The 23,715-nt window shown below is 40.4% G+C and overlaps 3 protein-coding genes across 3 annotated transcripts; 2 read left to right on the top strand and 1 right to left on the bottom strand.

The window, feature by feature from the left end:
- The first annotated feature begins 10,653 nt into the window (after nt 1-10,653).
- On the top strand, nt 10,654-13,588 carry tum (tumbleweed). Its single transcript, XM_065224350.1, has 7 exons — nt 10,654-11,027; nt 11,090-11,292; nt 11,363-11,952; nt 12,015-12,203; nt 12,278-12,941; nt 13,009-13,138; nt 13,207-13,588. The coding sequence occupies exons 1-7, from the start codon at nt 10,943-10,945 to the stop codon at nt 13,281-13,283; spliced, it is 1,938 nt and encodes a 645-aa protein (XP_065080422.1). The 5' UTR covers nt 10,654-10,942; the 3' UTR covers nt 13,284-13,588.
- Nucleotides 13,589-15,364: 1,776 nt separating this feature from the next.
- LOC135703227 (protein nessun dorma-like) lies at nt 15,365-17,168 on the bottom strand. Its single transcript, XM_065224349.1, has 3 exons — nt 16,895-17,168; nt 15,806-16,811; nt 15,365-15,744 (listed from the first exon to the last, which is right to left on the bottom strand). Exons 1-3 carry the CDS (start codon nt 17,126-17,128, stop codon nt 15,365-15,367), a joined length of 1,620 nt encoding a protein of 539 aa, XP_065080421.1. The 5' UTR covers nt 17,129-17,168.
- A 2,483-nt stretch (nt 17,169-19,651) lies between these two features.
- RNaseZ (ribonuclease Z) lies at nt 19,652-22,702 on the top strand. Its single transcript, XM_065224446.1, has 5 exons — nt 19,652-20,343; nt 20,400-20,966; nt 21,023-21,211; nt 21,276-21,801; nt 21,860-22,702. The coding sequence occupies exons 1-5, from the start codon at nt 19,760-19,762 to the stop codon at nt 22,448-22,450; spliced, it is 2,457 nt and encodes an 818-aa protein (XP_065080518.1). The 5' UTR covers nt 19,652-19,759; the 3' UTR covers nt 22,451-22,702.
- Nucleotides 22,703-23,715: the final 1,013 nt, after the last annotated feature.

Here is a 23,715-nt window from a genome sequence, read left to right as displayed (position 1 = left end):
ACCTGATATAACTTACCGATTGGGTTTCGGATGAGTGAGCTGTATCAACGAATAGTCAAATAACACACACACACTGGTTTTATTTCTTAAAAAGTTCCGCTTATATAGCGGGTCGGGGCCCTAGAATTTGGGCGTTGGTACATCGTGCGCATGTGCGCTTTGCTGCTATGCAAGGGTCTAATTCACCTACGCTCAAGTCCCTACGTACAAGTCCTATGGCCTTCAATGCATCGCTTAAGTGACGATATGGTTTTATTGCGTCCCGAATTTTATTACCTTTCTTCTATTTTCGGGAGTCCCGCGCTACAATTCTTAAACAATTTACTTCTTAAAGTAGACGCGGGCCTTACCTCTTGCAGGTAATTTACTGAACCTTCCCTAACATCTTCTAGCTGGTTCTATAAATGCGCCCTTGCTTATTTAAGTATTGTTCTTCTAATACTCGACCGTACCACCGCGTATCGAATCTTTTACGACCTTTTTATGGGCTAGCGTTCTATCCTCATTTCCCTATCGAGCAGATGCCCTTCGCTTTGCGCACGGTTCAAGTGCACGCCTAGCGCGCTGCATGCTATGATGCCCTTTTAAACGGAGAAGCGGCAGAGAAAGTAAAAGCACAAACGAAGTGACAGACGGAGCGGCTCGAAATTTGATTTGACGCACCTACACTTGAAAATTTCGAGTGTACCTCACAGCAACACTATCTACTCATATGTACTAGCTTAATGTAGTAGATGCTATTGGGGTATCGCCTGTTATCTCCTTTTCTCTAACGAAAATTGAAAGGGAAAGCCTGTTGTCAAACAACATGTCATTATGATGTTTACGTTGCTATCTGCACTTCTTTTGTATAATGAAAGACCATAGGCCAAAATGATTAGGGGTGAACACATCGAGTTAACATTTGCTTACAAGTAAAAGATGTTCAGTTGTCAATGACTCGCGCTTGTTGGCGGCAATTTTTGCTACAGATTTCATCAGTCCGTGCTTCTAACCAAAGCCACAGTCATCCGCGACAGAGAAGACATCGTTGTTGGACGCCAAACAGGACCCGGCAATACTCGGTATGCATTATTCTCATGTAAAACCATCTGGAATGTTTCTTGTGGTATACTCTCCATATTAACCCAAGAAGTATCCTCATAATTCTTAGGAGTTCACTTCAGAATTGCCTTGAAATTTTACTCAGAATTATTTTTGAGCTCTCCTAAAAATGTCTAGAAATTTCATCTTAGAATTAACTTGCTTCCTGAAAATTCTTGAAATTCTCTTCTCATAATCCTCTTGCAATTCTTGTCCGAGTTCCCTGGAAATTATCCTCAGAACCTTGTCGGTATTCCTTTCAGATTATGCTCAGAGGCTCTATCACTTTGAAATCCTTAGAATTGCAATTGAATTTTTCTCAGAGTTTCCTAGGATTCCTTCAAAAAACTCCTTGAAACCTCAGAATTCATTTGCAAATGTCCTTGTATTTTGATTTCCTTCGAATTGTCATCAGAATTTCCATGGAACTTTCCTCAGAATTTCTATTGAATGTCCTTTAAAATCTCTTCAGATTAAAATTCTCTTCATAATCCACCAGGAGTTCACTTCTCTATTCCCTCGGTGCATCGGTCAGTCCATATTTAACGGGTATTCCGAACGTCAACACACACATCAGCACCGACGTCGTCGTCCAAGAGCTCACACAACGCATCCGGGGCAAGTAACCGACCTCCTCTCGACGAATTCGTTCGATCTTACGGATGAATACATCTTCCCAGGCATTGTTTCGGTGGTATTCCGGCCCCAAAGCATTATAGTCTTATATTCACCTGCCACTTGTGACCGATCCAGGGAAAATCCAAAGGAAAATCGAGAAAACAATGTAACTTTTTATGGTTTTCATTTATGTATTTTTTTTGTTTGCTTGTTCGCTTGTCTCAAAACGGGGCTTTTATTGAAAACTAGCTACACGGTAAGAAAAAAGTATCCAGAGTGTGAATGTCAAAGATTTTTTGAAAACTGTTCCAATGCTTCATGCATGATTATCATATAAGATAGATCCGAGGACAGATCTTCTTGGCAGCAATGTTCATCTCAAAAATAATTATAAAATAAACATCTGAGGAACGCAGAGAACACGCGCGCAGGGAGACGGACCGACGGAGAATCGCTGGTGCTGTGATCAATGTGATTGGTGAGGCAGAAGGAAAAGTCAACTCTTTCATTGTCACGACGTTCTTATGCATAATCTAGTGTGACGTAACGTTGGATCATGCATCGTAAGAACACCGTGAGAACGAAAGAGTCGACTACAATCCTTCTGCCGCACCTGTAGTAACGCACACGGTTCCCGCGCTGACTGTTCCTTACTTTCTCACTCTAACCAAAATTTTCTTTGATGAGTGAGAAAACAGCACCCCGTCAACGCGAGTTGCCAGATCATTGCACACAAAACCAACTTGAATAAATTCAAAACAAAAATACTATCGAACCTGGCGGTGAGCGGCGGAAGGTGGACTAAAATTCTATTACAGAGAACCACATTTTTTAAATTAATTTCTTCGGAGAAAGTCGTCTGTCACTTCGTTTGTGGTAAAAGTCTATTCTTATCGGTAGGCATTCGTACTGTGCGTACGGTTGCCTTACTAGGCATGGGCTTGTGGCTTTGCTTGCCGGCGCAAGGCTGAGCAGTACACGTGTGTATATCTATGCCGTCCTTTGGCTTGTGCTACCTCGGTCGTAAACATGGATTGACTTTTCGTCACCATGCGCCGTTTATTTGGGTGCAGTACCAGCAGGACCTCTTCCGAGCAGCGGCTTGTCTTTGTTTTTCTTTTCTCTTTTGCCCTTTTTTTATAAATAATAATTTCCTACCGAAATACTTTCGCTTTCCCTTGCCACTCTCATATCACACAAAGAACAAAAATTGTTGTTATAAAAATAATTCACTTTCAAATTGAAAATTCCTCAAACTTCATAGTTTCAACAACGAATATTTTCAAAACGAAAGCTATTTTTTTGGTTTGAAAGTTTTTCGTTCATTTATGACTCGTAATTTTAAAAGTGCATTTTTTAAAATGAAAATTGGTTTACTGTCAAAAATACCTCTAAACACCAACACTTTTGGCAGCACTGAAATTTTGCCGCTAAATTTTAAGATAAAACATGCAAAACAAAACAGAAGCAGCAGCAGTAGTGTCATATCAATCCACTTCCCAAACATAGATTCTGCCCGTCCCTAAAATTGGCTTCCGGTTTTAGATTTCCGTGAATGGTTTTGAAATGTTGGATCAAATCAAATAGGCCCTACTCGACGATCCAGTAAGTGTTTTTTTTTTATATTTTTAAGCAACCTTTATAAATGCTTACTACTTTCGCTGTTTACAGTATTACCTCAAAACGACCCAAAATGAACGTTTCTTGGTTCGCACCATCTACTGGCCAAACTTGGCCTGGAACCGTTCATATTATCCCAAGATACCACGATCGAGTGCCGCACCGATTGAACTTTAGCAATCAATTACTGCCAAAATAAATGCGAAGCCCGAGGCCTTTGCCGGATTCGTTTCCCAGATTTAACTGTTCCTCGGACTGTACAATGTGCATCATATTTACTGTAGGTGTAATCTATTTTCTCAATGATTTTGAATTATAGACCCTTCAACATGTTCACAGGTTACAAGGATTATCAATCTTCAAGGAAACCTGGGAGCTGGCCTGGAGACTACTGGCAGAGATAAAAGCAATGCTTACAGTGTGCCAAATGCATGATATCTAACGATCCAAAACCGTTGATACATACTGTCTGAGTTCATCAGTTCATCACGAGCCATGATTTGATATCATAATAAAAATAATATATATAAAATTGAATAATAAAAAAAACTCTACATGTCATACTGACAATGCTGGTATTTAAAATGAAAATATTTTAATTGTTGAATTCAAAGTGAAAAAGATCGTTTCAATTAGACCACACTTTCATGATAAAAATTTGTTTTGAATTTAAAATAATCCACTTTTTATTCCAACACTGCCATGCTTTTGTTTTGACAGAAGTACAATTCGTTTTGAAAGTTTGAACTTTTAAAAGTAGGGAGCGGTTAACTTTTGAATTGATAGTAGGCGAAATTTTATTTTAAATTCTAAAGACTTTCTACCAAAAAGAACCAACGCAAACTTTTAATTCTACCAATGGTTTTTTTAATTTTATTAACGATTATTTTTTGTGTGTAAGGTGAATGACCTGGCAGAGGGAGCCGTCCTCTCGATTAGGGAATTTCTAATAATTACAATGTCGCGTTCGCAACATTTTGATTTTGAATATTTTCGTTGTTAAAACCGAGGTTAAAACTACGAAATTGGAGAAACTTTTAAATTGAAATTTCATTATTTTTATAGGAACAATTTTTGTTCTTTGTGTGTACATGTTGCGTTTATGGTTGCTTTATGGTGGTAGAGTCGGTGGTGGAAGCACAGAGTGATTAATATTTTTTAACAAGCGAGTGTTACAAGCCTGGTTACAAGCGTTACAACCAATTTCACGTGCATGACGGTTTTTGATCCAGCCGGTGTTGATAAAGGTGAACAAGTTTATTTTAAAACAATCCTGCGACCTCGCCTGCGACTGCATTTCTGGACATCCTGGTACTGATTGTTATGAGGTAAGAATACTGTTCGTTTTCTAAAATTGTGTTCCGTTTCATGTTAGCAAAGATCTTTATGAGGAAGAAGTGAAATTAACATGCGGAAGGGTCCGAATATGTTCGATGAGCAGCAACCCTCGTGGACCGAAATGGGTAAAATTTTACTCATTAATGGGGACTTTAAAGTTAGCGTGTAACGTTCCGACTTGGAGGGCTAAACTGCTCACATCTCCATCGCAACGAACCGCTAAACGGCGGGCTTTTATTCCTCAACAACCCCGCCTGTCGTCACAGGCACTGTACGCACGATGGAAAATGACAGGTGGGCAGGAACTCACGGTCTAACGGTGTTGGTGAGTTCTTTGCCGTTAACATCGAAAAATTCATTTCCATACCATAAAAATTCATTACAGTTCATTGGAGTTCACTTTTATACTATAAAAAGATGTATTTCACAGCTGACTTAACTACCTTTCTCTTTTACGCACATTAAAATTCCAGCCTAGTTTGAAGAAGCAATATTCCTTCTCTTTCGTTCATATGTATTCACAAGTTGCGATGATTATTCGTGTTCAAATTATAAATCCAAAATGCCGGAAAAGACTGCAGATTACGCTTGAAAATGTTTAAAAGTTGTTCATTTGATTAAATTTTTACCAGGGACTTAAATAAAGAAGGATTGAGTCATCAGTATTTAAGAAGGAAGACAAGATCTAGCTATTTGAACCATTTTGCAACTGAAGCATAATTATGAAATCTTCACTAAAACTGATGTATGGAAGACTTCAGTGTAAATTACTTAAGTGGAATGAAACAGGACCGCTCCAAAAGTGCGGTTGTAGAAAATCGATATGGCTACCGAGTAACCCCGTGAGTTTTCTACTAACGTAACAAAAACCAGAATTGTTTGTTCTCAAAATAAATGTCCCTCCGATCCTAGGAATCTTCCGGCACTTACACAAAATTATGGGTTTTTTTTTTCCTTGTGGAAGATGCAAAGTAATAACTGCCAACTATTAATTCTGTCTTAGCTTCGGCTGGACATATACTAAAACTATAAATTCTTATTAAATCCCCTTATATTTTTTTGGCAAATTTCTATTGTTGATTATTCATAAAATGTATAGGTCAGCTATTAAGTAGACCGTTGGTTGTTGTCTTGGACAGCGCCCCCGGTGGAAGGAAGTAAGTAAGTCATCCGCACGGACCCGGTTCTTCCTTCATGGAAAATGAAACTCCCCTACAGGTAAGTGCTTTCAGTACTCCTGCCTAATTTCCCCAATCTAATCGCCATCCACTTGAAGCTCCTAGTTACCGTGGAATAATCAATTCATCACCAGTCAGTTCAAAAGCCTCGAGCAATTCAATGACACCGCCGTCTGGTTCGTCATCTGTGTCACTTTCAGCAACTATCACATCTACTTTCTGGTCCACCGACCAGCAGCAACGGTTAATCGCTTTAACAGCAGCAGCAACAACAACAAGTTGCATCAGCCCAACAGCAACAACATCAGCAATCTCAGCAGGGACCTTACCCATCGCAAAAATAACAGAATGTCATCAAACCCACGCAACAGCAGCAAAATCCTTCCGGTGGACTTGCAGTTCAACGTCCCAATCGGACCAGTCACTTCCGATCATGCTTATCTGGTAAACAACCGCGATCATCCCCCGCCGCTAGTGGGGGCATAATTTACATTTACGATGTACATAATTTTACGGAATTCATTTAAATGAATGTAAATGATTTTCCATGCCTGGTTATCAGAATTACCGATAAATTCAATATTTTTATTTTTATTCAAAGTAAAATCTTTCTCCTCTGTGACACTGACACTACTTCCCCTGGAAGAAGCTCATCTTGAGAACGTGCATAGGTTTTCTTGTAACAGTGACTAGGAATTCCGGAGAAGTTCATAAAGCGTATTGCGATAGAGTATTATACTTTTTGAGGAAGTTTATACCGCGAATTGCCATAATTTCGCGCGTCGCCTAACTTCGCGCATTTTTTTTTTAAACATTTGGTGGTTTATAGTAATATTTTCTAAATATTTATTTTTCCCATACACTAGTCAATTATACCTATTTTAGTTTCTATCTTAATTCAAAATACCTATCATCATTAAAAAACTAATTAGAATTTTAAAAAAATGCACCGATTAGAAACTTAGGGCCCGAAATTATGGCACTTCACGGTAGGGCTTCTTTAGGATAGTACTACAGAACTATAAAAAATAGGTGAATAGGTCCTCCCGCATAAGATCATACGTTTCCTACTGCAAGTGAAACGTTTTTTAAATACCTTTTTTTTTCCTTGGATTTGTTTTCCGTGCTGAGCACCAATGCTACCGACGCCAGGGAGGCAGCACCCTAACTATCCACCCATCAACTCGTGAACCGGGGACCAACGGATTTACTTCCCTTCACGTTATGAACGTGATTTTTATCCGAAGGCTAGTTCAACACTGACAAGTGAAATGGATTTCTAGGGAAATCGAATAGAACTTATCGAGGATTTTCATAGTACTTATAGTATATTAGTACTCTTAGTTACTACCCTTATGACTCCTCGAATAAATTCCTATGACTTTTTTAACATGTCCACATGACTTTTTGTAGAAAGGTCCATATCATAAGAATGCCTAAATTACAGCTCGAAGATGAGTAAATGTTTAGGAATTCTCCTTTATATTCTCGCGGAATTTCATAGAACACGAAAAGGAAGTGCACAAGACTTCTATTGTTTATTGTTGTTTTACATCAACAGGCTGGATGAAGCCCCAATGATTTTAACCTTATCAACTATGGTAAAAAAAAATACATTCAAGCATGGTCATAACATAAAAAAAACATTAAAAAACGTATATCTTATAGTCAATATCTTAACTCCTACTCCTAACAAACTGGCTGTCTACAAACAAATCATAGCACCTGCGATCCTCTACGCAGCTCAGGTGTGGGAATCATGTGCTCAGACTCACAGGAACAAAATCCAGGTTGCTCAGAACAGAGTGCTTAGGATGATCCTTGATCGTCCCTTTGACACAAGAATTTCAGACCTCCACCAAGAGGCGAACATTCCAAAATTAGATTTCAAAATTGATGACATTAAGACTAGGTTTATGCAGAAATGCATTACATCAGAACATGCTTTGATAAGCAATTTGTATATAGTAGGTTAGGTGTATATAGTAGTTACAGGTTAATTGTAGTTGTAAATAGTAGTTATAAGTAGTCTCCTTTTTCAAATTCAAAACAAACCAATCCCACCAAGGTGGTCATACTCTAATAACAGGCCTGATAGGACTAGGAACTGTAATTAATAATTAAAATCTCACTGTACTAAAGTTGAAAAGACGCATCTGTGTCACTTGAAAAATTCATACATGTAAACCACACAAACACAAGAAATAAAGATCATTTGAATTGAAAAAAATGCAAATTATGACATATTTACATATTTTTTCAATGTGCACAAACAAATGAGATGAACAAAAATTGAACAAGCGCTTATTTTGGCGTTCCAAGCCAACTGTTAAACTAATTTTAATCTGTGAATATTGTGAGTGCTTACACAACGGTTATTAGTACACAAACATCATCCTCTGATCGAATGAAACCTCAGACCATTCAAAACAAAACAACGAAATAGCTTTTTCAAATGATAGCTGCAACCGGATGACAGTTGTGTTGAAATCAGATGATTTTCCTCTCGAATACAGGATGAAACTTGTTATGATATGCGTAATGCTCTCTGCAGAATGACATACTAAATAGAAATGCATATGGTATTGGTTCAGCCCTAGGTTCAGCCCCATAACGCAAATCATTCAAAACGATGATTTAAATAATTCTATCGAACGTCATTTGCTGATCTGAGCTGCCAAACGAGGTGGAAGCATATGCATCGCTATCAGAACTGTTACGAACATAGGTAAAGGATGAAAACCAATGTTTGGCTAATTCGTGGTGGATGAGGTTTTCTCCACCACATGTATCCATAATGGAATTCCTAATAAAAATAACCATAAAAGAGAGCTTAACGACGTGTTCGGGGTATCATCCAAACCATTTGTGGGATAGTTTACCCATCCGGGATACAGTTCGTTTATGGTATTTTTTATTAGGGATGGCTTATTATGGCTATTCAGTATGGAATTGTAGATAATCAAATTATAAATCTAATTAAAAGCACTTGTATGCCACACTATTCTTAAATGTTTGTCCTCTAAGTGCCGTATGTTTTATAGCTTATTTTTAAAACGAAAATCATCCTGTATTAGGATGACAGTCATATATGGATGTTCATCATCTGACGAAGAATTCAACCATAACAAAATCATCCGAAATTCGAAGGCATATTGTTAAAGGGCTCGAGCAATGCAATAATCATTTGAAGTATTGCGGATGTTTTGGTTCAGTGTACGGGTTTGTTTGGTAAATTATGCAATCAACTTTCTTGCTACACTCCACACTGATAAATTAAACTATTCCCATTTTGCTTGAAATTTAATCAATTTGACATTAAACTAAGTTTAATCATATCGAATGATTAAAAAATAATCCTCTCTTTCTAAAAAATAAGCATCTGATATTAATCCCAGTTTAATCATGGTTGATTAGATTGTAGATTATCTTTTTTTGAATAACTTTTAATCATTTTTGATTCTATTTCAATAATTTTTGATTGAATTTGAATCATTTTTGATTATGTATCAGTATTGAAAAAGAATAAAATTTAATACTGGAAAGATTATTTAGATTTTAATCATACATGACTACTACCTAAGTAATCATGGCTCGGACTCAATAAGGTGAAGCGTGAATCTGCATACTTTTTAAGCTTTTTTGATTTAATTTATCTTTGAGTGCACACGCTATTTCAAAACTACCCAGATTTGGTTAGTTTTGAAATAGCGTGCAACTCTATTAGGTTTTGCACCGTCGGGGTTAACCTCAATCTGATGACACTTTAGTGGTACTGTTTACGTGGACTTAGTCGATTTTTTCTTGGGTGGATTTTCTCGATAATTTTTCAGACTGCAGTGAGATGTAAACCACACTTCTGCAATGTCCACGAGCAACATCCTTTCAACGCGCTGTTCCTCGACAATTTTCAAGTTAAAATTCGGAAATTTTAGAATTTGTTTTTTCGAAAAAACGACTAAGTGCTTGTAAACAGTACCACTGAACTGTCAAAAAGGTTCAGCCGATTTACACTGAGTTCATTTGTGACGTCACGCTGCAGTACCTAATAGGAGCTTCATCAATAATAGCGAGAGGAAATGAAACGGGCAGAGGTCAAATAACTCAAATTTGAGTTTAAAAAACCCAAGCGGTGGGTAGTTTTGTTTTTCTGTGTACTCCAGCACATCTCGATCTTATTGTCCTTAGCCGATGGCTTGATGGATAGTGTCGAAAGAGTTCGGCTTTTTCAATCTGTCAATATTAAACACTGTAGAGTAAAGAGATTTCCCTAAACCGGTTAGCTAAACCACGTCGAATTTTGAATTTCCCACAGGACTGACATCAAAATTTGATGAAAATTTAATGTTTCCACTATGGGATTTCACAAATTTGACAGTACCCTCTTAACTGGTCTATAAATTTATGGCCCATAACAAACTCGAACAACACATACGAACTTTGCGGCTGTATTGCATATTTTACAGCTGCCGCTTACATCGCATGTGTTTGTTTTGCGTTGGTTGTACTTAACGTGTGTGAGTGAAAAATAGCAGCAACAGAAAAATGCTGGCTTAGCAGCCCCTTGGAATTTCCTTAGAATAATTTCTCACCAATACAGTCAAACGGTTTTGTAAACATATATGACGGATGTTCATTATTTTGCTATACAAAACTACATTTGTTCATTTTTTTGCTATAAGTAAAGAAAATGTTCATTTAAGTAAACAAACTAACACTTCTTCCGACTGTTACACCTATGTATTAGTCGTCTCGGTCTCGCACTGTACGCACCCTCACAGTGCGCTCCTCTGTAGAGTGTTGACGGGAAAAATAACCGTCGTTTTCATGCCTCTCTGTGCATCGTCGTTTCCTGACTGCCTGTGTGATTTTATGATTTATTAGTGAATTTTTGATGTAATAAACGGTTTTTGTTTCGTGCGGGTTGTTGCAAAAGTTGTCGGAAATATTCTGTGTATTTTAGTACCTCCGGATCAAATGGATCGGCTGGGGTAAAAGTGGTGCGAAGAAGTCAGAAGATTGAAAATTGTGGCGTTATCCTGTTGAAGGACGACGGGCATTTTTTTTGTTTGGTTTGATCCGGTTCCATCCACCAGCAGAGGAGGATGACGATGGAACTATCGATAATAGCCCAGTTCGATGAGCTGCGGCGTTGTTCGGATGTTTTGCGGGAAGGAACTGCCGAAATGGGTAAGATTGTTGTTTGGTTTGGTTTAATCAGCAGAAAGTTTAATGACTGGTTTGATTTTCAGAATTTTTGAAATTCGTACAGCTACAGGACGAGTGTCGGCTGCAGTGGCTGAAGGCGGTGCAGGAAGCGCAACGACTGCAACGGGAGCTGGATAATGCGCTGCGGGGAATGTCCGATTTGGAATCGAAGTTGTTTCATGCTCGCAAACTACTGGAGGAGGAGAATAAAGCACGTCGACATGCGGAACATGAACGGGAAGCTGTGGTGCGTTTGAGTTGTGTTTCTTATTGGAATTTATGGTATCAATAATAGAATGTCTCATTTTTTTTGTTAGGAAAAGAAGATGATCGCGGTTTGCGATATCGTTCGGAATGAGCGGGATATCAAGGATGAGACGAGGGAGCGGTTAGCTTTTATGAACGCTTATTCATACAAACGGAAGTCAACTCACAATCGAAGCGATAAGTATGGCAACAACGACATCAATTCAACGGGTTCATTCCTGTCGGATCTTTCGCTAACGCAATCGGAAGATGACTTCCTTAATTCGAAAGTATCGCGTCACTCCGGGCTGCGACCGCTTCGGCCTTCGAACAATGCGTCCGGTGCGGTTTATGTTGGAAACAAACGGACCCGGCTCAGTCACGATGCCTCAAAGAGGAAGAGTGTCAACCAGAACCAGGTTCAGGAATCCAAGAAGGTGATCGAACTGGATACAAATGAAAAGATCATAGCGCATACCAAGGTGTCCGTCCCGCAGGACGATGGTCCAATTCTGGCTGAGTCAATTATTCAAGCAGTGCCTTCGCACCAGTCCACATTCGACCTTTTATCCAAACCCTCGATTCTTCAAAAGGCAACACCCAAGAAAAATTCCGGTGCGAAGGAGAATATCTCCCCTAACGAGTTCAAAACGCCTACAAAGTATGTAGGAAAATGAAGGAGTCTTTTCGGTGCAATTTTACTAATAAACTGTTCAATTCCAGCACGGAGAAGAAATTCTCAAAAATGAATTTATACACACCATCAGCGCCTCCAATCGAGGAAGTCGAATCCGGCTACAAAAGTAACGTGATGACTCCCACCGTTAAACGCAGTATTATGAGGCAGCACGCATTCACCGGAAAGATGCATGCCTTCCTGAAGTCAGAAACCTGCGCTCAGTGTCAGCAGAGGTAGGTTTAACGAGGAATTTTAAGCTGTCGTGAGAATAGACTTACAGGTAAATGCTTTTGTTTTGTTTTTTTAGAATCCGTTTTGGTTCTGCTGGCCTGCGCTGCCGGGAATGTAAGGTGGTTGTCCATGCGGACTGCCGCGATCAGCTGTCAATTCCGTGCGTTCCCCAAAGTGGAGGAACGCCCGGATCCAAGGGCAAATTCACCGGTTGCCTGGCGGACTACACACCTAACATCGGACCAATGATTCCAGGCCTGATTGTGCATTGTGTGAATGAAATCGAAACACGCGGACTGACCGAGGTTGGCATCTATCGGATTCCCGGTTCCGAAAGGGAAGTTCGTGCACTGAAGGAAAAATTCATCAGCGGTAAAACCGTTCCCAACTTGAGTTCAGTTGACATCAACGTACTGTGCGGATGTGTGAAAGACTTTTTGCGATCCTTGCGGGAGCCACTGATACCGACGGCCCTGTGGAATACCTTTTCCAATGCGGTGCAAGCAATTTCCACCAAGCAAAAGCAGAAGGAACTGTACGATGCTATTATGAGTTTGCCTCAGTCGAACCGCGATACGCTGGCCTATCTGATACAGCACTTCCAGCGAATCGCCGAATGCAAAGAGGTAATGATGCCACTGGACAATCTGGCGCGAGTGTTTGCTCCGACAATCGTAGGCTACTCGAGCGAAAACCTGGACTCACATGCAACTTTTGCCGAAACGGTTATCCAGTTCAATGTAAGATCGAACATCTTTAGTTTGTGGAAGTGAAAAAAAAGAAAAACGATTCTTCGCAATATTTCAGGTCCTGGATAGCTTACTCAACATTCCAACCGACTACTGGTCCCAATTTGTGAACGTTGATCCGGAAACCGAACGCGACGAGGACCTTCAGCAAAGGTCGTACGCTACGTTGAACGCCAAGAGCTATATGGGTGAGTGTCAATGTCAATCATATAAATAGGATCATTATCAATACATCTTGTTTCCAATAATCCAACAGGCACTCCTCTACTGAAAAGTGGACGAAAGGAACGGAAATTCTACGCTACACCTCCCTATCCGTCGAAGAAAAAATGAAAGAACCTGCTGGGTACAAAAACACTGCCACGATCCGGTACTTATGTGGTTAACGCGCGTAAATGATAATATCCTGTTCTGTTTTAAAATGTGCTCTCTTTCGCTACCACAAACCACGATTATCAATTAACTAATCGCTACGTACAGTACTCGTGTATTAATATAAACAATGAGGTTTGTGAAAAATACCTTGCTTCATTTGATTTTTTAATCGATCCATGCACGCTTTTATGATGGCTGATTTTATCTGAAAATTTCTTAGCCTCAACTTGTTTCGTTTTTTTATGATGAAAGAATATTTTTAGAAATAAATATATCCGTGTAAATATAATGGGACTGGTTTGCGGCGGGTTATGTTGTAGTAGAAGGAAAGAACTTAGTCCTTAACCGTTTGAAAGGTTGCATTTTCATTTTTTTTTATATTATTACATATTAAAGTTACCGCTAAGCTTCAAAACGCATTTTCGGCACCCGCTCTGTCCTGGACAGATTCTTTTTTTTTCTCTCTTGTTTTGTTTTTTGTTTTCCGTCGATTCCGTACTGAGTACCACCAATGCTACCGACGCCAGGGAGGCAGCTCCCACCACATCTGGACCCTACCTATCGACCCATCAAACTCATACCGGGGACCAACGGCTTTACTTCCCTTCTGATGAAGGCATGATCAGAGATTTTATGCCTTACAAAATCCCGGTGGCGCCGACTGGGAATTGAACCCAGGCCTTTTGGGGTGAGATGCAATCACGCTTACCACTACACAATCGGTGCCGCTCTGGACAGATCCTTGATTTTGTTTTTACATTATTTGCTCATTTCAAATAGGGTACAAACGTAAAACAAAAACTCTAAAGGGAAAAATGCATTTTAATTTAGTAATTTTCACTTGTTTTATTTAGGTAGAACCACTCACCTCACTAGTGACAACGAGTCACTTCACCTTACTCCCGGCGCAGAATAAGTAAAGTTAATTTTTCTTTATTAATGAGGCTTTTAGCCTGCGACTTTTTCGCCTCTCAGCGCAGAATAGGCCTCAGTGTATAGCGCCCTTTTTCGTTATGTCAAGTGACGCATTGTTAGACTCCAGCATGAGGAAATAGCGTGGTGACACGAGTGCAATTCCGAACGGGAAACGATTCCGATCAGACGCTGTCGACGTTCAATCAGCATCGCAGAAGCTAAGAGTTGGTTGAAAATGCTTTTTAACATGAAGCTTTAGTGTGATAGTTTATTAACTAGAGTACGGTAGTATGAAAATTGAATTGAAGTTGAAAATGAGCGATGGACCATTAATGCGACAGTAGTCAAACGCAAACTTTTTTGCCTAACTCATACATGAATGGATGAGGAGATTTGATCGTAGAAGCTGCTGGCGAACAATCCTTACGCCCTATTGAGAAACTTCCACCGTTCTCCGTAAAAGGACTCCTGGACGGTTTGCGGGATAAGATTGACGATTACATCTGTAAATCAAATCACCTCATACAAACAGACGTAACTCTTTAAATAAATGTTCCTTAAATATATCGTCACGGAACTTACTAGCGACATCTCGCGACCTATTCGCGGAAAAAAGCTTGCTTGCCAAGTCTCAAACAATGTTGCATACAAGTTCGACAGAATGTATAGAAAAGTCTAAGTGGTCCGATGCCAGCGATGTGGTGGGGGATTCGCAAAACTGATAATATTTCAATTGAACGTGTAGGACGATTGAGCAGAAAGAGTTACGTCTGTTTGGTAGAGGGCTACAAACTGATGGTCCCGGCGAAAAACAACTACAATGCAGTTCAAGTTAAGCTGGACAAATTGAAGGTGGAATACTTCTCCCACGATATAGAGGCCAAGCATGCCGCTCAAGGCGGTCCGCGAGGACTACCGAACATGGAAACCAACTCATATGGAAACGAAATCTGCAAGCAAGCGCTGGGCCCAGGTTGAAGCAAAAACAAGCATCCACCCAGAATGGAAGACTGTCACTTTGGCCTTTTGCACCACTGAAGGTGCCCAGGGCCAGGATACGTAAGTAAGATATCACGGCAGCTACAATTATTTAAAAAAATATATTTGAATAAAATATGACATTGTTACTGCCCCACATCGTTCCGAAAAACTACAAAGTTTCCGTTTCCATTGTTTTGAAACTGGCAAGCACCTTCGAAGACAAATTCCTTCCATTCTCGCAGTTGCCGATAGTCCTGGTAACATTGGACCGCCTCAGTTTCTCCGGCAGATTCATCCTTCTCGTCGTCGTCGTCGTCGTCCATTTCCAGAATGGTTCCGTAGTTTCGACAGTTTACGACCGCTGACGAGCTGATTTCAAGCCTGCAGCCATCGACAATTTTGATTCCCTCGAAGCAATCCCGAACGGTGCTGTTGTGTAGCTGAACGTTGCATCTGCTGTTGGCACAGATGCCGAAGGAGAAATTCTCCACGACGCAATGCTCAAGACGGATTGTTCCGTTTCCTGAAAGTAACAGGTTGACATTTGATAATGAAACGCCTTAACCTTCCGGTGAAACACTTACCACAAACAAGAATTCCATGATTGGCTATGTCCTTCGGATCACCGGTGAAGCAACAATTTTTGAACGTTATATTTCCACGCTTCACCAGAATACCCGTTTGGACGTTGGAACAATCGAGAGTAATATTCTCCAAGCGGTAATCTCCAGCCAGTGTTAACAGAACAGTATCATCCTGTCTGCATCGGATCACGGTTTGCGTTTGATCGCTACCAATAGCTTGTATCGAACCATCACCGTTCAGATCTTCGAAAAGCTTCACCTCATGTTGCCCAGGGGGTAAGTAGATATCGTCTGAAGCTCGGCTCCTATCGAGAGCTTCCTGCAGGGAATCGCAGATTCGTACTAGCTTTTGATGACCGATTGTTTTCTTGGTTATTTCAAGGTATTCAATCTGATCATCCAGCGACCCGACGTGCGTAATTATGCAAGCCGAAGGGTCCTGAGGATGATCCTCGGAATAGTAGGTTTCCTTGGGGAAGCAAACCTGTTCGTATATTGTCCTCATTTCTGGAGCAAAGAACTCCAGCGTTTCGATTACGTTCTTGATCGAGTTGAGACGAAGATGGATTTTCAGCAAATCGCTTGCAGAATTATTCTCGGTCGGATCGGTTCCATCTTCGTCTTCAGTTTCGAGTTCAAGCAATTCTCGCTTCTTTTGCAGTTGATTGGCTTCGTCCAGCAGAGTCAATACATGGCAAGTCAATCGCTTGGGCATAGTTTTATTCTTGAGGTCACAGTAGAATTTGATTCTGCTTTCTAGATGCTTCTTGGGCCAGTCTCGATCTTCGTCGTCGTCGTCGTAGTCCCAAGGCATCCAGACGTGCTGGTAGAAGAATCTCAACTGATCGATGCAATCCGCCGTGCGATCGATGTTGAGAAGCTCGATCCTTTGATGTTTTAGTGGCCACAGGTCGCACAGTGGGATTATCTGTTTTTCTGGCAGGTGGAAATCATCATTTTCGACTGCTTCCACTACGAGTATTGCTTTCAGGTCGTCAAATAGTACCTAAGAAAAAATATTTGTAAATTACATTTGGACACGATCGTCGGTACTAGACCCTCTCAGTCGGTAACGTTGATCGTACTGACCTTCTCGACAGTTCCCATTACGACTGTGGGAAATTTGGTCGATAGTTCTTGGCACACGAGACGAGGAATCCGCCATAGTGCTTGCCATCCCGTTGGTTCCATGGCTATTTCCAGAAAGAGCGCCCACTCTTTTCGAACGGTTGATGCTGGCATGGGAACATCTCGAGCACCAAGGACCTGGAGCGCTTCTTGCTGTCGCACTAGTAGGGATTTTTTGAACTCAAATACTTCCATTGTTGCTCTAGTTTATTTAACTAAACACATATTTGACAAGAAGTAATGGAACCAAATAAAATCGTCGAATAAAATAAGCCCATCCGTTGCGTTGATCAGTTTCGATCTTCTGTTTGTTTTCGATTTGAATAATTTGAGCATTCAAATTTTGAAGAGTCTTCACCTGACCCAATGTATTGATAACAGGTCCGGCAATTTGAATGCACGGCCAGCCATATCAACTCAGTATGTCACTTCATACTCACTTGTACATACGGTGAAACGAAACAACTCAAAATCAAGAAATAAAGTATACAGCAAAAACAAAAGTAATTTAGTTGAAGATGCTAATTTCAAAGAGTGGTATTATTTTTACACGATAGATGAGGAGGAGATGAAAGTATAGAATTGATAGTTCCGTTTAGAGATCGGCAGTGTGAAAATTGCATATAGAGAGTAGACAGCGAGCTAGGACAACTTTTAGGAAGGTTCAAATCGGTTTTATCATCTCTCTTTACCTAAGAGATGAACTAGCCTCAGGCTAAAAATCTCTAAAATAAAGAAAAAAAAAAAAAAAAAAAATCTCTCTTTACCAAACTCCCCCTTTGGAAAGGGATGGTGAGGGGTGTACCCCCCCCCCCCGCCACCACTGGTAAAAATAGATGATCGCCGAGCGCTCAAGTACCAACGATGTGTTTGAAACAGTTCTACCGATTTTTACCGCACTCCAGTTGTTATTTGAAGGAAGGCATCCAGCGAGGCATCCAGTCGTAGGTTTTGAAATTGCAGCTATTGCAGATAAAAAAAAAGTATATTATAATATCGTAATATCACTCAAGGATTCACTGCTTGACTAGCCTATTGGTCTCAAGCAAATCGATTAAGGTATCCCATTCTAGTCAAAATTCTAGTACTACACTATGTTTGTTTTGATTCGCTATGAAATTTTGACAGATAAAATGAGGGGTTGGTGGATTTTCTTATTTTTCGAGGGGTGCATCGATTAGCTTGGGACCGAAGGGCGTACCAGAGCTGAGCCAAAAAGTTGAGCCCGTTTCTTCGGGACCTACTGGCGCGCCTACTGGTCTTAGATTTACCTCTATGGTAATACGTTTCTTCGAGACCTACTAGTCTTAGAGTTACCTCTATGGTAATAGTGTCCGAGATTTGTGTGTGAGAATTTGAAGTGGTAGTCACCAAGACAGTAATACTTGGACTCGCCTCGGTTAACGTTTTATCTGCTTCTGTCGATCAAAAATCGATTTGCTTCTTTTGCTTATTATTGCGACCTGATGAGCAATGGATTTGCAATATTGATCGATATATTGATGCGCACAGTCATAATATGGACATATTATGTCCAATAATTATATTAAAGATTGTATGTATCAACATAACTAAAATACCGCTCTGGTCGCGGTGGAAAACGAAGCAAGTTAATAGATTTACAAATACACAAATCGCATACACTGAAACAAAATCCATTGGTAAAAATACTATATTGCTGGTTTAAATTAAATACACTCACCAATAGATTTGTGCAGAAAACAATTTCATTTAATTTTACCATTATTTCTATCAAAATTACTATGCATTTTGACCAAGCATAGTAGTTTTGCCAGAATCATAGTAAATTTATTAACATTCATTGTCAACTATATTGAATTCATAGTAGATCTAACGGTAATAAGCATGGTTATACACTGAAGTCTTTTTTTACACGGTTATTTTTACGTGGTTTTTTTTTACACGGTTTTTTGCGATTTACACGGTACGTTTTTAACGATTTCTCGACAACGATACAACATATCGACTTGATTTCAATCACATAATCCGTTTCAAGCTATAGGTAATCGAATGGCATACTTAGAAAAAAAAATTTGGTGTACATACAGAAATTTTTAAAATATGTCTATATGGAACATAGCATGCTATAATTACAAATGGCATCAAAATCCGATTTTTTAAAAACATTTAAACATGTCAGGCATAACATTTGATAACGGCACAAAAGCATTTGTAAACAAACTTTCTAAGGCCCTTTACACACGAACCAAAGTACACCCACGCAAACCAACAACATCATCGGATAGGGGCAACTATAACCTCTCTGAAAGTGGTATTGGTTTGCGTGGGCATACTTTGGTTCGCGTGTAAAGGGCCTTAGAAAGTTTGTTTACAAATGCTTTTGTGCCGTTATCAAATGTTATGCCTGATGTGAAAAATCAAAATCTCGTAGGTTTTTTACACGGTTTTTTTTACACGGTTTTTTTTTTACATGGTACGTTTCCCCCGTGTAAAAATAGACCTGAGAGTATTGAGAATAAGTGTTTTCTGCAAAATAGTATTTCTAACTATGGTCCTTGTTTCAGTGTACGCATACACAAATCGACTATCCAATTTGAAAATGTTGGGCATCCCTACTCTCCATATCACTTATCAACAATCATTGGTCATCATTTTTCCACGCATCGTTCTGATGATGAAATGTTGACAGTTCTTACGACACGTTGTTTTGTTTTGGATCTGCTCGGCCCGGACTGCCAGCTGCTGCGGTGATTCCGGCTGATTATCACGCTTGCATCAATAATTTGTAACATTAGCATTACTTAACTTTTGAAAGTGTCGTGACATTTCCGCTCACTAGTCTATATGTATAAACTGTTGGCCACGTTAAGATCCAATGTAGTTTGTAGTGCCACCGTAATACGGTTCTATTCATCTAAATCGAAACCTAAGTGGAAATCGTTTCCCAGCAAAATGCCACTGGATCCGAAGCACATTGCGGAAGCTCAAAAGCAGCGACTGAAGTTGAAGCAGAAGGTAATCAAAGCATCTCCGGGGATTGTGAACCTACAGATTGTGGGCTCTGGAGCACCGGGTGCTCCGGCATCGGTTTATTTATTCAGTGATCAGACGAGGTATTTGTTCAACTGTGGCGAAGGAACGCAACGGTTGGCGTATGAGCATAAGACAAAATTGTCATGCTTGGAGAATATCTTCATGACCAGGACTTGCTGGGAACGAATAGGCGGCCTACCGGGAATTTGTCTGACCATGCAGGATGTGGGAGTGCCGAGTGTGACGTTGCATGGACCACCAGGGTTGGATGAACTTTTCAAGGCGATGCGAAGGTTTGTGATCTTAAAGGATATGAAAGTGGAAGCTGCGGAATGTAAACCGGATGATGTGTTCGATGACCATGTGATGAGTTTGAAATATGTGGCTATCCATCGGTAAGTTGAAGTTCTTATTTCGCGAGCATCAATAATGACTCTGTTTTCTGTTTTAGGGAACCGCAATCTGTTTCGAATTCCGACGAAGAGGATAAAGTTGAGGAGACCACTGTTGACGATACAGATTATTACGCTTACGAGAAACGGAAAAAGGCGGAGCCCAAGGCAAGAATTACGGTGGCGCGTCAAGATTGGACCAAACGACACGAAGAATCTGTGATAGCGTACATTTGCAAACTGAAGCTACGCTTTGGGCAATTATCGCTGGAGAAATGCGTTGACAAAGGTGTTACGCCGGGCCCATTGCTGGGACTGCTAAAAAATGGAAACGACGTTACGCTTACTAACGGAACCGTGGTGAAATCCAGCGACGTTCGTGGGCCCGATGATCCCGGACCGGTATTTATATTTATCGATATTCCCAGCGAGGAATATTTGAGAGATTTGGAAGATAAGAATGAAGCGTTTGCTCCTTACCAGAGCACGGCTACCGAGGAATCGGATCAAGCTATGTATGTGTTGCATTTCAGTCCATTGGAGGTGATGCAAAAGCCCGAGTACAGGAAGTTTATGGACAGATTTTCTGCGAGTACGAGGCATATTGCCTTGAACGAGATCAACAGGTATTTTTTGGAATGTTCCAGAAATTGGACTGGTCACCAAACGATGTATCCCACAGCTTTTCAGGTTACATCGCTTCCCATAGGATTCAGTACCATTTGAATCAGTTAGATAAGCACATATTTCCTTTGCTGAAGGAGGAGAACAACGATTACAACAAACAGGACACCACAATACAAGACTGTGATTTAGTAAGATCTTCTTCGCTTAGTTATCTTCACGTTCGCCCGAGGAAAGGAATAGATCGGTATACATAATGTGCTTTCTAATTTTCATAGCACACATAAACCGAATCAAAATTTATATTTCAGTACCCAGGAGGCAATTCTCAATCCCTCCGAGTACCTTCAGGAGCTGGAAGTACTTCCGGATTTTAAAATAGCCTTGAATCAACTTCAGCAGAAATTGACGGAGCGTAAGTCGCAGCAACAGGTAGCTCGCGCTGAGAAATTCCCTCGTGTTGTATTCCTCGGTACCGGATCGTCGATTCCGAACAAAACTCGAAATGTCAGCGCCATTTTGGTGCACACTAGTCCTGATTCTTCGATCCTGTTGGATTGCGGAGAAGGTACCGCTGGTCAGATTGTTCGGTTCTTCGGCAGTGAACGAGCAGAGCATGTATTTAGAAGCCTCAAAGCGATCTACATCTCGCATTTACATGCGGATCATCATCTCGGTCTATTTGCACTACTGCAGACGAAACGCAAACTGTTGGGTTCCAACAATGAAAAGATTCTGCTGATAGCCCCCGAGCAAATTTCTTATTGGTTGAGACTGTACGACTGTCGGTTTGAACCAGTGCATCGAGATTACGTGCTCGTAAAGAACGCCGAACTGGTACATTTTACTCTCATATCATTTTCTTGACTCAACTTAGATTATCATACTTTCTCAGGTTGATCAACCGCTCCGGGACGAACGTGTTCTCGATCTTGGTGTGACGGAAATAGCCACCTGCCGGGTGCGTCATTGTCCGCACTCGTTCGGTGTAGCCCTGCAAATGAACTCGAGCCAGAAAGGGGAACCGGGAGAAACGGTCAAGATTACCTACAGTGGCGATACAATGCCCTGTCAAGATTTGGTAGACCTCGGTCGGGGCTCCACTATCCTCATCCACGAAGCCACCATGGAGGACGAGCTGGAGGCAGAAGCGCGCATCAAAATGCACAGCACGTTGACGCAAGCGATCGAACAGGGCAGGAAGATGGGCGCTAAGTACACGTTGCTGACACATTTCAGCCAGCGTTACGCGAAGATTCCGCGTATCGAATCGGAACTGGAGATGAATTTGGGCATTGCGTTTGACAATATGGAAGTGACGTTGGACGATTTGCCCCACTTGAGTTTGTTCTATCCAGCGTTGAAGGCGATGTTTATCAGTCATTTCGAAGAGATGGAACAGAAGGCCCTCAAGCGGGGGAACAAAAAGATGCGACTGGAAGGTGGAAGTGATAACAATAGCAAAGAACCTTCCCCGACGCGGTAGAATGAAAAGTAAACTAAGAAGTAGCGTTTTACTATACAGTCAACTCTCCGCAACTCGATGTCCACTATCTCGATATCGAGTTATAGAACCATAGTAAAAAATAATTTCATGGCTACTGTGATGGGATTGTTATTCTATAACTCGATAATTCTATAACTCGACGGTCCCTTCAATATCGAGTTATAGAGAGTTCACTGTATTATGAATTATGGAAAAGTTATCGAATTGAATGCAAATATACCTGGTTACTTATTCAGCAAAAAATGATGAACATTCTTCCGATTTTTTTGTTTGCTAAAAAAAAGCGAGTAGAAGATTCGCCCAGGCCCCAGTCCAGACCTGTACAACATATTGGGTCTATCCCATTTGGCATATAATAGTCGTTTCACATAAAGCCGTTCGGCATAACATTGTTCGGCCTTACAATCGTTTGGCATAGTACATGGGAAAATGGTACTTTGATAAATATGAGAATATTTCCTTCTTTGAATATTTGATGGTCCTCTTCCGGAAAACCATTTTTCCATCAAGTCGAATATTTTGATATAGAAGGTAATTCTTCTTTCTTCGAACATTTACAAAATGAAAGGAGTATCTCCTTTATAAAAGATCGAAATGTGCTCTGCACCGGACGCAAAAAAATGTCCGAATGATAAATTTTCGGTTTTATTTTTTTCTGGAATTGATTTTTTACTATCGTTGTCGTTACTACCGAATGTTCAAATAATAGAATGAAGAACTATGCAATCATTCCCTGGTCATTCCTGTAAATCCATATAAGTTGTTGGAGTTCGTATGATCGATGTTGGAATATAGACAAACGTTTTCAGTTTTTTTTAATCTAAATCTTAAACAAAACTGTTAATGATGGTTGACGTTATTTTGTTTGGAAATACGACAGATTGAAAAAAGTTAAATTAAAGTTACTTTGTTATTTTTTGAGTAGCTACGAGTAGCTCACAGTTACTCAATGTTAAAATATTAGCTCAGAATACAGCTGACTTGCCCCTAGCAAACGATTAATGTACCCCATTCTAGTTGAAATTCTAGTACTATACCATAGAGGTAACTCTAAGACCAGCAGGTCCCGAAGAAACGTGCTGAAACTGAGATGAAATGAGGGGTTCGTGGATTTTCCTATGTTTCGAGGGGTGCATCGATTAGCTTGGGACCGAAGAGAGTACCTGAGCTGAGCCAAAAAGTTGAGCACCTTTCTTCGGGACCTACTAGTCTTAAGGCCCAAGCGCAATGACAGCGGAAGCGGA

The sequence above is a fragment of the Ochlerotatus camptorhynchus genome, unplaced genomic scaffold (assembly GCF_037179485.1).
Source record: "Ochlerotatus camptorhynchus isolate MF236.1 unplaced genomic scaffold, CSIRO-AGI_Acam_v1.1 ptg000211l, whole genome shotgun sequence".
Lineage (NCBI taxonomy): Eukaryota > Metazoa > Arthropoda > Insecta > Diptera > Culicidae > Ochlerotatus > Ochlerotatus camptorhynchus.
This window is presented reverse-complemented; position numbering and strand designations above follow the sequence as displayed.